A 15389-nucleotide genomic window follows, 5' to 3' on the forward strand; every position below is an offset into this window, starting at 1 on the left:
CCTCATCCAGTTGTGTAAACGGTATTTCATATCTTCACAAGACGAGATTCAAGATTCCCTCTCACTTTGAGCACAGAAGACATTGCGGCTACTCATTCGCTGCCTTGAGGGCTCCTACATATATATCTGTCTGGAAATCCTGACGCTAGGAAGGGAAAACCAAAAAGAAAGACAAACATTCGCTATACAACATGATTCCCAACATGGGCTTAATGGACAGGCTGCGGCACCACCTTATTGTGATCGCCAAACACGTCCACCTGGGCGGTTGAAAACTCCCGCGTCGGCGTGTTGTGGACAAAGAGCCAGTCCAGTTCCTCGTACGTCCGGCCCTTGGTCTCGGGAAGGCGGAAAAAGGCCCAGAGCAAGACGCAGGCGGCGGAGGTGCCCCAGAAGAAACCGGCATAGCCCTTGAGGTTGAGCTGGTGCGGGTTCATAAAGTAGGGCTGGACGGCGTTGGAGAAGAGGAGGACGATGTAGTAGCAGCAGCGGGCCAGGCAGATGGTCTTCTGGCGCAGGCGGGTGGAGCCGACTTCGGCGGGGATGGACCAGCCGAGCTGGCCGACGGAGAGCTGGAAGCTGAAGGTCCAGACGAGGGTGAGGGAGGCCTGGATCATGCCGATGGCCGGGTTCCGGGTCCAGATGTTGAGGAAGCCGATCAGAAAGAGGATGGCGCTCATAGCCGACATGCCACTCATGTAGATGCGGCGGCGGCCGTAGTACGGCATGAGGGCGAACCAGTTGACGAGGGTCCCGACGAGCGACATGGCGGTACCGCCAATGTTGAGCTTGTAGGTCTGGTCCGTGTTCAGGCCGACCTGCTGGAAGAAGTAGGTCGAGTTGTAGGCAAAGGCGGAGCCGGAGAGCACCTGGCCGGCAAAGACCATGCAGGCGATTTCGGTGCGGCGGCGCTCGATGCCGCGGAGGCAGTCCCAGTAGCTCGTGCCGGCGGTGAATTGCATCTCCAGCTCGTTGGTGTGTATGATGCTGGCCAGGGTGGCGCGGACGCTGACGTTCCTGGCCGAGCGGCTCTGCAGGCGTTCCAGGGACCCCTCGGCTTCTTCGATGCGGCCCTTCCGGACCAGGTGCCAGGGCGACTCGGGGGCGAAGAGGAGGATGGGGATGAGAAAGGCGGGCCAGACCCACTGCAGGGCGAAGGGGATGCGGTAGGCCCATTCATCGGGGCGGGAAACGAGGGTGGCGAGGACACCGGCGGCGATGAGCTGGCCGATGATGAAGCACATGTTGGTCCAGGAGGTCAGGTAGACGCGCAGGGACATGGGGAGGACCTCGGAGGCGTAGGCCGGGGCCGAGGTGGCGAAGATGCCCCAGGGCACACCGCAGAAGAGCTGGCCGAACATGAGGACGACGATGGTGTCGGCGAAGAAAGTCATGGAGACGAAGCAGGCCAAGACGGCGAGGGAGGCGATGATGACGCGCTTCTGGCCAAAGGCATCGACGAGCAGGCCGTTGAGCAGGACGCCGACGAAGCAGCCGAGGGTGCTGGAGTTCCCGAGGGTGGCCTGCCAGGCGGCGGATAGCTGCCACTGGCCCTTGTCGTCGATGAACTGGCCATACTTTTCGGCGAAGGCCGGATAGGCGAAGAAGTTGCCAATGAGAATGGCGTCGTAACCTGTTTGGACTTGTCAGATTACTTGATTCTATTTTTGACAGTCATAGAATAGAATGGAAATGAACAATTGAAAACATGCCTTCCATAATGACACACATGGAGACCATTAGGCTCCAAAAGATGGCGGAGGGATAGGCGCGAATGGCTTCCAGAGGGGTCAGGGCATGCTCGGCGGCCATGGCGGCCCTCACCTGGCTTTCGGCCATGGTGGGCGACCCGGACTCTGAAGCGACGTCGTCGTCATGTTCCGAAACGAGAGGAATAATGTCGGCGTCGGAGAGGAGTGCGGCGTTTTCGTCGTCCCGGTCGGCGATGTTGGGAGATCGACTTGGGGAGGAGGCGGCGGACCAACCACGGCCGCCGCCACCGTCGCCGTCGCCGTCACCATCACGGGACGGAGGCGCCATGGCTGGCGGTTTAGGGCATCAAGCGGGGCGAATAGTCGTCGATACGATAAAGCTGAGAATCGAGGAAGACGGATAAGCCTGTGGCGTTTGCAGAAGACGGTTCGTTGACGCTGGGCGAAATGTGAACCGAGGCGTGATGATCGGGCCGATCGCGGTGGGCACTGGGATACGAAGCACACGCGATGACGATGCACGGGCCGGAATGAGTGAAACGGTGGGTTCAAAGGCGGTAGATGGCGGGCGTTGAATGATGTACGAAGTAGTGTATATTTGGTGACAGGTGAAGTTGAAGAAACAGAGACGAGGCGGTGATGTAGTAGTAGTGTACGTAGAACGACGCGACGGGCCAGTCCCTTATCGTAGGTACCTAATGTAAAATGGATGGATAGTGCAGATGGATGGGATTGGCCACAGGGTGTTAGGAGTGGGGTGGGTGGATACCTCCTTCCAGACCCGAAGCACCTGACTTGACCCGCACATGACTGCACCAGATTTGGGGAAGGGGCGACGGGGGAAGGAGTACTTCGTACCTAAGAAGGAGATATGGAGGGGACATGACCACGGGGTAAATGACCAAGTATTGTAAGTACAAGTTTGTACTGTACCTCATTTGTTGGGAACGTCTAGGAAGCAATGACGACGTTATACCCGTTGCCTCTCCATTATGGCCAATCACGCACATTCCCCAACGGTCAAATGGAACGTCTTCGGAGTGCTCCGTTCGTCAAACACATCCAGGCATCTCGGTACCTATTCCACCCCAAAACTCTCAGCCACAAGGCGTGGCTCATTTCGATCTCATAATGTACAAGGCAAACAACCCTCGTCGCACATAAGCTTAACGGTAACTTTGCGCCTTGGCCCGCTGACTCGTCTCTGGCCGACACTAGGGCGATAGACAGCCAATCACGACCATCGAATCCCGATCGCGAGGCCACCAGGGATCTGAACTTGTCGCGATGCTCCCGGCATTCGGGACGTGAAGGACACTGGGGGCGGAAACTCCCCGTTGATCAAGCACGATCAATGCTTGATGCATGCGCCGCCCGACATCCGACGTCCGACGTCCCCACTACAGCGGCTTTGACATGTTCATACTGGGCCATGGCTAGGTCTATAGCTTTGTGAAGGCGGAAGAAGCAACGAGCTGAAGAACGAAGAACCGACGGGGAGGGATATTTAAGGAATGCCTCACCCACCTATCCCTGGACTAGAATGTCACCTTTTCTTAGAACGTCACTCTTTCTATCGTTTACGCTCGTCTCCTCCTTTTTGCTCCGCTTCGATACCATCGACTCTTCCCCTCCTGATATACGTCCCTCCTAATTACGTCCCCCGAAAGCGCAATTTATTCTAATTACACTCGTGCCGTCAAACCCGGGCTGCTCGCTCCGACAGGTCGAATGCTCAAAGATGGAAAATCGAGTGAGGTGTCCTTTCGAATTCCATGCCTTTTAGCCTGAATGCAACAAACCCATCCATCCACCCGAAGCCACAGCTCGCCACAGCGTCTCGTTACAATGAGGCGAGAATCAGGAAGGGGGAAATGTGCAAGTATCAGGTGATTGGGGGAAGAGTTGTTTGAGATTGGGTACAAGCTGGTACAAATCGGTACGGATGGATTGCAGGTGCATCGTGCATTCTGTTTTCGCTTCTTTCCTTCTTTTTCGTTTTTCTGGGCGAAAACAGCACAATGGAAGCAACGACTCCGTCTGATCTTGCCTAAAAAGCTCGGGTTTTACCAGGGACACCTTCCTCTTGTTCGTCTCTCTTACTCTTTCCGTCACGCCTGACCCCGCATTTACAGAGTACAATTGTGCTTGTACCGGAACTCCACTTTCCTCCACATTTACCCCAGGCCCTTCAACAGAGCGTCGTCCGATCTTCAGCGACGTTCCTCGCGTCTCGTCTCGTCTCTCTTTTGTTTTGTTTTTTTGGTTCTTTTTTTTTTTTTTCTCCCCTCGCCTTCAACCACTCATGGCTCGTCTTTCCCGCCATCACTTCCTTCGTCGAGACCCTTCGCCTCAACCCATCGCACTTTGCCCTCAGACCTACGGTGGACTGATCCACGTCGCGTGCCTCACGTCGTGACCGAGAAGGGAAAGAGGACCGGCTGTGGTCCACGTGAACGATGCGACCAGCTCGAACCTCGCCCAAGAGATGAGATACTCAACAGCTTGCTCCGCGTGTCGGTACGCCTTCTTTTCCCTTTCCTATCCGGCCTCTCCCTCATGCGACAACCTATCTAGTTGTCCCGCCCATGTCTCACCGCCGTGAACCAGGACTCGGAGGCGGAAATGCGAGGTCCCCGTACCCGGTGCGCAGTGCGTCTACTGCGCCACCCAGAACATCTCCTGTTCCCGTGCCGGCTCCGTCATCCACCCCAGGGTCAAGCACCCGCACTCTCATCCCTATCAGCTTCAGCACAAGAACCAGCACCCCCATCAGCAGCCGCAGCAACATCACCAGCAGCATGCACTCCCGCACGTGCACTCGTTATCGAACCCTACGAGTCCCCTGGCTTCGGCGCCTCCGAATGGTCCCCCCCTCATCCTCCCACGGTCCCGCCACGACCCTGCTTCGCAACGGCTTCACGTCGGACACAACAGCCCTACCAACCCCTCCAACCCGATAGACCAAGAGACCACCGCATCGGCCGTTCCCGCCCCCTCTGCCGCCCCGCCCGCTCAACACGTTCAACACGCGCAAATCGCCCCCAAATCGCACGCCATCTCCCCCGCCGCCGTCGTCCAGGACAAGGCCCTGTGCTTCGAGCTCGTCGAGCTCTACTTCAAGTACATCCATGACCAGCTCCACTCCCTCTTCCACCGACCTAGCTTCATGCTCGACCTCCACGAGGGCACCGCCCCCCTCATCCTCGTCTACGGCATGCTGGCCCTGTCCGCCCGATTCTCCTCCAACCCCATCTTCAGCGCCATCCCTCGCATGGCCCGCGGCGAACAATTTGCCGCCGAGGCCAACGTCCTCTTGAACTTGCGCGACGTGTCCCTGACCACCATCCAGGCATGCGTCCTGCTCGGCGCCATCAGCATAGTCGAGGGCGAGGCCGCCGCCGAGACCGTCTTTTATGCCGCCGCCTGCCGCATTGCCAACTATCTCGATGTGCCCAATCTGCCCACACCAGATCCCCTTCAGCGGGAGATTCACATCCGAGGTGAGCATTATTCATCTAGCCTCGGGTCTTGTGCTTGGACTTTTGCTAAAGGATCTTGTTTTATTCCCATCTACCAGTGTACTGGTCGCTCTGCATGATCGATGTTTGGTCGTCAACCGGCGTCAACCTCCCGCGCCTTATGGACCGTCGACACGATGTCCCCCTGCCTATGAATGAGTCGACCTTCCTAAACATGAGCCGCGCCAGCAACAACCCCTTCGACTTTATCCTCTCCCCCAACCGGGAAGATTCCCTCCTTGCCCAGAACATCAAGCTGAACGGGATCCTCTTGCGCGTCAACGACGCCATCAAGGCCCTGACCTCCGACTCGACCGTCACCAACATCGACGAGACCGTTTCGGCCCTCTCCCAGGAGCTGGAGGCCTGGGAGATCGCCCTGCCCCCCACCATCCGCGACACGCCGTCCAACCTGCACGCCTTTGCCTCCCAGGGCCAGGGCCGCATCTTCATCGCCGTCCACGTCAGCCACTACCACTTTAGCCAGCTCCTCTTCTACCAGTACCTCGACGAGCAGCGCCGCCACCCGGACTCGCCCACCGCCCAGGCCTTTGCCCGGAAGTGCAAGGACAACGCCGTCGCCCTCTCCCGCATCATCGACCTCGCCAACACCACCCCCGGCTGCGACTGCTTCTTCAACATGCTCGGCCACATCATCGTCATCACCTCGTCCGTCTTCATCCACACCCTCCTCTTCGAGACGGACGAGGCCGAGATCGCCGCCGCCCGCGCCCAGCTCGAGCGCAACTTCAACTCCCTCGTCACCCTCCGCCAGTACTGGCCCGCCCTCGAGGTCTGCTTCGCCCGCCTCAAGACCTTCCACGAGCTGTGCCGCAAGAGCACCGACGACACCTACCGCATGGATCGCTGGATGCTGCGCTTCCTGACCGAGTTTGCCCGCCCCATTGACGAGAAGGAGAGGGACGAGGAAGCCAATGTGGACCGCTGGAGCATCGGCAACATTGGCATCAGCCCGGAGAACTGGGCGTAGGACGGGAGGGGAGTTGGTTATGAGCCCAAAGACGAGTGGGATGTGGGATACGACGAATGACTTTTTTTTTGGCTTGATGTCAGCGAATATAACAAACAACAAACTTGACGACCTGGAATGATTGGAAGCGGAAGGGATTCGGGTAACGTGGAACAACACTGTACTTGGGTGACATTGGATGATGATGATCTTTGGCTACTTGGCCACAGAATTAAGTGCCTCTTCGATTCATAAAGGTACATGTTTCATCACAATCAAAAAATCAAGGCCGCCCTTTTCTCTTCCCATGATCATTATTACAACGCCTCCTAATCTAAAACCAAGGCAAACGTGAACCCCTTGTCCGTCCTCAGTTGGTATTCAGGCAACGTAGCGGGCCCGCACGAACCCGTCCCAAGTCCGTGATGCGCCCAGTCCAGTCTCACCAGCGTGTCTTGCCTCTTCCGCCGATGCAGCTCGTACGGGTGCTCACACGCATCCAAGTCAGCGGCCGTGTAGTGTGACGCCGAGAACGACGCGCCCTCCAGGTCGCCAAACCGCGCCCGCAGGAGCCGTTCGGGCTGCGGCGTCCCCTGCTCCTGATTACCAGCAACAACACTCCCGCGACGACGACGAGGGCGTCCGAGAAACTCGACCCACCGCACATCGGTCCTGTTCCTTCCTTCCTGCGGAAACTCGTAATCCACGAATAATTCGTCGACGGCGCGTTCCCACGTTCCGAAACCCTGGCTCATTTTCTTGTCGCGGTAACTTTCCCCCGGGCCGCGGCCCCACCAGCGCACCGTTTCCACGCCGTCTATACCCGCTGTGAGTCCGATCCTTGCGAATGTCGTGGGGAAATGTAGCGGTGGGCCGTGCGGCGGTTCCGCGTTGACGGAGATGTGCAGCCCATCCATGCGGACGTGGTAGGTCGTGACGACTTGCACGGCCCAGGCTAGCACCGGCGGAGCGACTTTCGAGCGGACCTGCACGCGGAGACCGTGGCTGTGCGTCGACGTCTTCTCCTCCTCCCACTTGACTTCCTGGATATGGGCCTTGGTTTGGTGCAGTCTGCTCTCGCGCCATTCTTTGCCGAAGCGGCCGCCCCTGTCGTTGTCGGTTAGGGCGCGGTAAAAGTCGATGGTGAAGGGTTCGGTGAGGAGTTGGTGACCGTGGCGTCTGAGGCTGGCGAGGGTGCCAAGGGATAGGTCGAAGCCCCAAGTTGTCGAGCTGGAGGGGGAGGCTACGGAGAGAGTGGTAGGCGAGTCTTGCGTGACGGATAGGGCGCCGGGGTTGGGAATAGACGGTAGGGCTCTGGGAAGGCTGGCGGGTTGGGAGAGTTGAAGTTGGCCCCATGCTACTTGGTGGCCGGCGGGAGCCCAGTTGGTGGGTCGGGAGAGAGTGAAGATGAGATGAAAATACGACTCTATTCTCCTGGGAGATGAGTCGGGCAGATTTGGTATTCTCAGCACTGCTTTCGTGTGTGGTTTTATGTCTGTATAATGTCAGTCCTTTCCTCGGGACAACGCAGAGCGAGAAGCATGACATACTCCTGGGAATGTCGAGACTGGTTTGTGAGATGTCGGTTTCGCCTTCGGTGACGATACTACACATGCAACTCAAGTGATCGAGACTGAGAAAATCGTACCGATTGATGATGGTCACCTCGTCGCCTTCCAGTCCCAGAGTCTGAACGGGCTCGATGGCTTTCGCATACTCGACAAGGCCGGGGGTCGGGGTGTGATTGGAGAAACACAGGCCATCCATGACAAAGTTCTTGTCGTTGGGCTCGTCGCCAAAGTCACCGCCGTAGCCCATGTACTCCTCGCCGTCGGGGGTCTTGGTCCGCAGTCCCTGAAAATACTCAGCTGGGTGTAACGAGGCAAGCAACTAGAAAAGGGAAATGCAGACGTGGTTGGCCCATTCCCAGACGAAACCTCCCATTAGTCGAGGATATTTGTAGAACGCATCGATATACTCCTTGAGTGCACCCGGTCCGTTTCCCATGGCATGGGCGAATTCGCAGAGAACGAGCGGGAACTTGCCCGACTTTTGCCTGGCGAATTCGACGAGGTCACCGACAGGGAGATACATCCTGCTGTGCATGTCGACCGATATGGCCTGCCGGTCGCCTTCGTAGTGGACAGGACGGGTGGCATCGACGGTCTTGATTAAGTCATACATGGCTTTGTGGTTTCGACCGTAGAATGATTCGTTTCCCAGGGACCAGATGATGACGGACGGGTGGTTCTTGTCGCGCATGACCATCTGGCGGACGCGGTCCAGGTAGGAGGGCTCCCAATCCGGGTTATCAGAGGTAAACTTGGCCGGGTCACCACCGACACTGGCAAAGCCGTGGCATTCGAGGTCAGTTTCGTCGAGGACCCAAAGTCCAAGCTCGTCAGCCAAGTCGTACAGCCTCTGATCCTGGATGTAATGAGACGTGCGGATGGCGTTGATATTATGTCTCTTCATGAGCAGCAGGTCCTGTCGCATGAACTCGTAGGGCACGGCGCGGCCAGCGTCGGGATGGTGTTCATGGCGGTTCACACCTCGGAGGTTGACGGGGCTTCCGTTGACGCAGAAGGTGCCTTGGAGAATCTCTACGCGGCGGAAACCTATTCTTTGCGGAACGGCGCCGCCGGGGAAACGAACGACTAGGGTGTAGAGGTAAGGGGACTCGGCGGTCCACTTATGAGGGTTGACGACACGCAGCTCGAGGCGAGAAGGTAGGGAGATGGAGAGGCTATGGCCCAGGTCCAGGTCTTTTGTTTCGCGACAAATGCAGCAGCCATGGGCATCAGCCAACTCGACAGTTATCGAGGTCTGCTTAACAGTGGCCATGGTCCCCATGGTGAGGTCGACAACGACAGAGGCATCGACATAATCATCGTCCAAGAGGGGTCGAACGTGAAGGTCTTCAAGGTGAACGGGGGGAAAGGCGTGAAGGTAGACATGTCGGAAAATTCCGCTGAGCCACCACTGGTCCTGATCTTCAATATACGAGCCATCACATCGCTGGTAGACTTCCACAGCGAGCATGTTGCCGTTGTTGTCGCCGACACGAGCGAAAGCAGTCACGTCAAACTCACTCGGGTTGCGTGATCCCTGAGAATATCCCACATACGAACCGTTCAACCAGACGGTAAAAGCAGAATCGACACCTTCAAAACGCAATCGCAGTTGATGACAGGCATAGTGGCTGGGTACGTGAAAGGAAGTGACGTGTCTGCCGCACTCGTTATCGGTGTAGGAAACGTTGGGGGGATCGACGGGAAACGGATAGTCGTAGTTTGTGTAATGAGGACCTCGACCAAAGCCCTGACATTGCCACATGCCCGGGACGACTATATCGTCCCAAGAATAGGTGTCGAAGCCGGTGGTCCAGAAATCACGGGGGCCTTCAAAAGGGGAGGGAGAGAGGTGGAACTTCCATTTACCGGACAGACAAAGACACTTGGCTTTGCTGGGATTGTAATCCAAGGCATCTCTGGCATTTCCGTAGACGAAGAAGCCGCTCCTGGGGGGGAGAGTGTTGCGATGGAGGACCTGGAGGTTGTTCCAGTCTGGCGTTGACTCGGGAAAGTGATCGACTGGGCCTACGGTGGAGGAACGCGGTGGACTCTGCCGATCTACGGCTCGGATAATGGTCATCTTATTGCGTTTGATATGATAATTACGACATTGGTGAAATGCCGTGACACTGCCTTGGTGTTGGTTCAAGCTGAGGATCAGCAGACGCGAAGGTGGAGGTGAAGGTGAAAGAAAGAAAGGGTGATGCCCCTCATTTCGGAACGAAAATGCCTGTGGGTATGATGACTCATCATTTCTAGCTTGAGATGATATGGTTGGTTACAATGTCGGGAAGAATGATTACGTAATGTTACTGTGGAAAGATACGTACCCCCACCGACTCGGGATCTCCCGATACACCAAGAAAACCCTCAAAATCCTCTCCACAACATCCCAAGGACAGGACTACGTATCCAGGCCAAAATACCGTCAATTCGTCGCCCAGCACGTCCCGTCAACGTCTATAGTTTCGTCTATGTGAATCTTTACTTTCAACACCAAACAAGACCGTTGTATCCTGGACTTTCGTCGGCTTATACGCACGACCATTGGTTCATGATCACATCTTCTCATCATCCCTCGGGCTGGACGACTTCCCGTTCCCAATATGGCCTTCGCCGCATCGTGTTGCCGTCGAAGATGGGGCTCAATACAACGTCTGTGGACTGTACGTTGTAGTGTACACTACAACGACACAAATTCTCGGGTACCTGGCATATGCGAATGCCGTCTACGCCCATAGGAGCTCACTTCTCGGAACCGAGCGATCCTCGCCTGAATCGGCATAGTGGCCGCCCCATCTTCACCCTGGCCCGCCTCTCCGACTCGGCGCTCTTGTCGTCCTGCCGATCCGCAGGTCGCCCATCGCAAATCGTGCATTCCCAAAAACCCAGACGGAGCTTCATTCCCCTTCCTCCCTAAACGACACTTGGTCCGGCCATCGGATGAACGCCTCCCTCCATTTTCGCCCATACCCCAGCAAAACCCCCTGCTCACACCGTCGTATCCCTGCCCGTTCGTGGGGAATTGGTCCTTGCCGAGGATGCCATGCCGCATGCTACGCTACGCGACGTGTTCCCGGCCGCCTGCTATCGTCGTCTCGTCCCGTCCATGGGATTCCCCCACCAACGTGCGGTTATATTACCTTGACCCTCCCCTCCCGGTGGTCGCTATGGCTCCCTTGTCACCCGAGACGTCGTAACGCCCACCGTTCATCCATCGTTGACCGGCCATGAGGTATCACTTGTTACTCGCGGCTGCGGCTTCTGCCTGCGCTGCTTTCTCCTGGGAGAATGTTCACATTGGTGGCGGAGGCGGCTTCGTGCCCGGCATCCTCTTCCATCCTAACGCAGAGGGAGTTGCCTATGCCAGGACCGACATTGGCGGTCTCTACCGGTGGAACTCGGACGACTCGTGGACTCCTCTGACCGATAAGCTCGCCTTTCATCACAACTGGTATGCCTCGTTCGGTCGTTTAACACGGAGGGCATCTCGACTGACTTGAACAGGAATCGATGGGGTATTGACGCCGTTGCCGTTGACCCTTCTGATCCCGATGTGGTCCTCGCTGCTTTTGGCATGTATACTAATAGCTGGTGCGTTGCTGTCCCTCCTTTCTCCCCACCCCCCCCCTTTTTTTTTTCTTCTTTTTTTCTTTTTTCCTCTTCTTCTTCCCTCGCTCTCTGGCCAGTACGTGTTGCTGACACCCTTACAGGGACCCCAACAATGGCGCCATCGGAAGGAGCGAAAACCGCGGCGAGACGTGGTCCTTCAGCGAGCTCCCCTTCAAGGTCGGCGGTAACATGCCGGGCCGCGGCATGGGTGAGCGCCTGGCCGTCGATCCCATCAACTCCGACATCGTCTACTTCGGCGCCCGCAGCGGCAACGGCCTGTGGAAGAGCACCGACGGCGGTGCCACCTTTGAGCAGGTGACCGCCTTCCCCAACCCCGGCACCTTCATCCCCGACCCCAGCGACCAGGGTGGCTACAACGGGGACATCCACGGCCTCGCCTTTGTCACTTTCGATACCACCTCCGACGCCCTCGACGGCGCCACCTCTCGCATCTTTGTCGGCACCGCCGACAAAACCGCCGAGTCGGTCTACGTCTCGGAAGACGCCGGCGCCACCTGGACCGCCGTCGCCGACCAACCCGTCGGTTTCCTCCCCCACAAGGCCAAGCTCTCGCACGAGGAGGGTTTCTTGTACCTCACCTACAGCGACGGCTCCGGCCCTTACGACGGCAGCGACGGCGCCATCTACCGCTACAGCATCGCCGACGGCTCGTGGACCAACATCACCCCCGTCAGCGGCGACGACCACTACTTCGGCTTCGGCGGCCTGGCCCTGGACGCCCAGAACCCGGGCACCCTCGTCGTGGCCGCCCTCAACTCGTGGTGGCCCGACGCCCAGATCTGGCGCTCCACCGACTCGGGCGCCACCTGGTCGCCCATCTGGCAGTGGGGTGCCTACCCGGAGATGAACCGCCGCTACAATATCTCCGCCCCCAAGGCGCCGTGGATCCAGACCAACTTCCTCGACGGCGTCACCGAGAAGCTCGGCTGGATGATCGAGTCCCTCGAGATCAACCCCTTTGACAGCGACCACTGGCTGTACGGCACCGGCCTGACCATCTACGGAGGCCACGACCTGGCCAACTGGGACATCGACGAGACCATCAACATCCAGTCCCTGGCCGACGGCATCGAAGAGTTTGCCGTGCTCTCCCTCGCCTCCGCCCCGAACGGCAGCGAGCTCCTGGCCGCCACCTTTGACAACGCCGGCTTCACCTTTGCGAGCCGCGACCACCTCGACACCCCGCCGCAGACCGTCTGGGCCAACCCCCGCTTCGACAACTCGGTCAGCGTCGACTACGCCGGCAACGACGTCGGCCGCGTCGTCCACGTCGGCAACGTCGCCGGCGGGGAACAGCTCGCCGTTTCCTCCGACGGCGGTCTCACCTGGTCCATGAGCCCCGCCGCCAACACCCAGGCCGCCGGCGGTACCGTGGCCTACTCGGCCGACGGCGACACCATCCTCTGGTCGACCGAGACGGTCGGCGTGCAGCGGTCGCTGAACGGGGCCGCTCTTTCGGCCGTCGCGTCGCTCCCCTCTAGGGCCGTCATTGCCAGCGACAAGCGTGAGAACGACGTCTTCTACGCTGGTGCCGCGGGCGTGTTCTACGTCTCGACGGACGGCGGCGCGACGTTTGTCGAGGGTGGCGAGCTCGAGGGGGTGTCGCAGGTGCGCTCCATCGCCGCGCACCCGACCGAGGCCGGCGACGTCTGGGTGTCGACGAACGCGGGGGTATTCCATAGCGTGGACTTTGGCCAGACGTTCCAGCTCGTGTCGTCGGAGGTCACTGATACGTTCCGCGTTGCGCTTGGCCGTGGGGAGGACGACGGTTGGAACGTCTACGTGTTTGGTACCGGTGCCGAGGGCCCCAAGCTGTACGCCAGCGCTAATGGCGGCGCGACCTGGGAGGATATCCAGGGCGAGATTGGCTTCGGCGCGATTGATGCCAATGCTCTCGCTGGCAGCGCCAACCACCCCGGTCTGGTGTATGTCGGTACCAACGGCCGCGGTGTTTTCTGGGCCGAGGGTGTCGTTGGAGCGGTCAAGTGTTGAGACTATGGTCTTGTGTCTTGTAATGATGTAAGTCTAGTTGAGAATCAGAAGCATCGAGTCGAACATCAGCGCGACATGCGGCTGAACTGTCTGTAGTCTCTCCGAAAGACAAGCAAATAAAATACAGTCTGGTGTAATGACCAGTGGAGCTGAATATTTCTATACCTGTAGTCTATTATCTATTAGATGTCTATCCACCCTTGATTGTGAGTCGTCTATATGTCCCGGTTGCCTATTTCTTACTATGAGGCCCCTTTTTTTTCCTTTCTTCTGTTTTCTTTTTTCCTCTCCGTCTCTCCCGCTTTTCTTACTTCGTCTCTTCCCTCGCCGTCTCCTCCCTCGCCATCTCCTCCCTCGCCATCTCTTCCACCGTCAGCTGGCTCTTCGCCTGACCAGTGTCGATAAGCGCAAAGAGGAGCAACGAAACGGTGGCCGTCCCGGTGGCAAACCAAAAGGCCACCTGGTAATTCTTGCGCAGCGGCAGGTGCGACGTCTGACCGACAGCCACGTCGGCCAGCCCCAGGAAGAAGCTGATGCCGAGGAACAAGGCACTGTTGATGAGCGCGCCGGCGAGCCCCTGCCACCGTGCGGGGAGGTTGGTGGTGATGAAGACGTTGCTGACGGTAAAGGTAATATCGATGCCAATGGTGGCGCACACCATGGAAGGGAAGACCCAGGACCAGTAACCCGGGTCCTCGGGCATCAGGGCGAAGAGAAGCACGCAGCCGATATTGCCCAGGCCGGCCAGGATGAGGAGGACGCGTCCCGGGAGGAGATGGAGGGTGAAGCCGCCGACGCCGGCGATGACGATGCCGCCCACGATGAGCGGAATGTACCAGACGGCGGTCAGCAAGGGGGGCACATGCAGCACCAGCTCGATGTAAAAGGTCGAGTAGAACATGAAGACGCCAAAGGTGCCGTAGCCGAAGAAGAGCGCGACCATGAGGCGCTTCATGTATCTCGGCGCGAACAGCTCGGCGGGGAGCAGAGGCTGGGCGGCGACGTAGCCCTCGATATAATAGGCGGCGGCGAGGAAGGCGATACCGAGGACCAGGGTGACGATGATTTGCGGGCTCGCCCAGCCGTCAGGGGCCTGCGAGCTGTCGGTGAAGGCGTAGACGACGAGGAGGAGGCCCGGTACGATGGTGGCGAAGCCAGCCCAGTCCATGGCCAGAGGGGCCCCGGAGTCGGTGGTGGCGGTGGCAGCGGGGCGCCAGTCATTGGGCACGGTGAGCAGGGCGACGACGCAGATGACGGCGACGACGATGGCGCCGAGCCAAAAGTACCAGCGCCAGTTGAGGAAGTCGCCAGCGATGCCGCCGAAGAGGATGCCGACGAAGAAGCCCAGCGGGGCGGCGGCGCCGTAGAGGGCGAAGATGAGGTTCTTGCGCGGGCCGGGGCGGTAGGTCTTGCCGAGCAGCATGATGCCGGAGGGCAGGAAGGCGGCGGCGCCGAGGCCCTGGAGGGCGCGGCAGGCGATGAGCATGACGTAGTCTTGGCTGAAGCCGGCGACGAGGCCCCAGACCAGGAACCAGATGAGGCCGGCGTTGAAGACGGCGTAGCCGCCGTACATGTCGGCGAGGCGGCCGAAGGGGAGGAGGAAGGCGCCGGCGACGAGGGCGAAGACGCTGGCGGGCCAGGTCTGGGAGGATTCGGGTATGTCGAGCTCGATGGCTAGGGGGGGAAGGATGACGTGGAAGCCCGAGACGAAGAATTCCTAGCCAGTTTGTTAGTCTGTCATGGGGTCGAGGGACGACAAGACGTACGGCCATGATCATGGAGGCCAAAAGGGACACGATGAAACCGAGTTCAGCCCAGATGGTGGTGAAGACGGCAGGGCGTTGTCTGCCGAGCTTCTCAAGGTCGACTTCGGACGGCGGGGTTTCGGGGGGGACGGCATGGTCGTGATCGACGGAGGGCTGGGGACAGGATCGGGCCTCTAGGTCGGTGGGGGGATCGGGCCCGGCCATTGAAGCGAGCGGTGCCG

The 15389-nt window shown here is 58.8% G+C and overlaps 5 protein-coding genes across 5 annotated transcripts; 2 read left to right on the forward strand and 3 right to left on the reverse strand.

Moving 5' to 3' along the window:
- Positions 1-12: 12 nt before the first annotated feature.
- Positions 13-2347, reverse strand: ACRALDRAFT_1039505 (uncharacterized protein). Its single transcript, XM_071015140.1, has 2 exons — positions 1713-2347; positions 13-1633 (listed from the first exon to the last, which is right to left on the reverse strand). The coding sequence occupies exons 1-2, from the start codon at positions 2038-2040 to the stop codon at positions 210-212; spliced, it is 1752 nt and encodes a 583-aa protein (XP_070878344.1). The 5' UTR covers positions 2041-2347; the 3' UTR covers positions 13-209.
- Positions 2348-4320: 1973 nt separating this feature from the next.
- ACRALDRAFT_2094899 (uncharacterized protein) lies at positions 4321-6224 on the forward strand (the record flags this gene model as incomplete). The annotated part of the gene is made up of 3 exons (XM_071022694.1): positions 4321-4413; positions 4684-5215; positions 5293-6224. Coding segments are annotated over 3 exons (1557 nt in total), but the record flags the coding sequence as incomplete, so codon positions are not given.
- Positions 6225-6532: 308 nt separating this feature from the next.
- Positions 6533-9857, reverse strand: ACRALDRAFT_2038223 (glycoside hydrolase family 2 protein; the record flags this gene model as incomplete). The annotated part of the gene is made up of 4 exons (XM_071020855.1): positions 6533-7698; positions 7754-8057; positions 8115-8918; positions 9039-9857. 4 exons carry the CDS (start codon positions 9855-9857, stop codon positions 6533-6535), a joined length of 3093 nt encoding a protein of 1030 aa, XP_070878346.1.
- A 1150-nt stretch (positions 9858-11007) lies between these two features.
- ACRALDRAFT_1027340 (glycoside hydrolase family 74 protein) lies at positions 11008-13402 on the forward strand (the record flags this gene model as incomplete). Its single annotated transcript, XM_071014815.1, has 3 exons — positions 11008-11231; positions 11285-11371; positions 11491-13402. The coding sequence occupies 3 exons, from the start codon at positions 11008-11010 to the stop codon at positions 13400-13402; spliced, it is 2223 nt and encodes a 740-aa protein (XP_070878347.1).
- A 307-nt stretch (positions 13403-13709) lies between these two features.
- Positions 13710-15372, reverse strand: ACRALDRAFT_2023551 (uncharacterized protein; the record flags this gene model as incomplete). The annotated part of the gene is made up of 2 exons (XM_071020143.1): positions 13710-15119; positions 15169-15372. 2 exons carry the CDS (start codon positions 15370-15372, stop codon positions 13710-13712), a joined length of 1614 nt encoding a protein of 537 aa, XP_070878348.1.
- Between the last annotated feature and the right edge of the window lie 17 nt (positions 15373-15389).

This window comes from Sodiomyces alcalophilus (genome assembly GCF_042370955.1).
Source record: "Sodiomyces alcalophilus JCM 7366 unplaced genomic scaffold ACRALscaffold_1, whole genome shotgun sequence".
NCBI lineage: Eukaryota > Fungi > Ascomycota > Sordariomycetes > Glomerellales > Plectosphaerellaceae > Sodiomyces > Sodiomyces alcalophilus.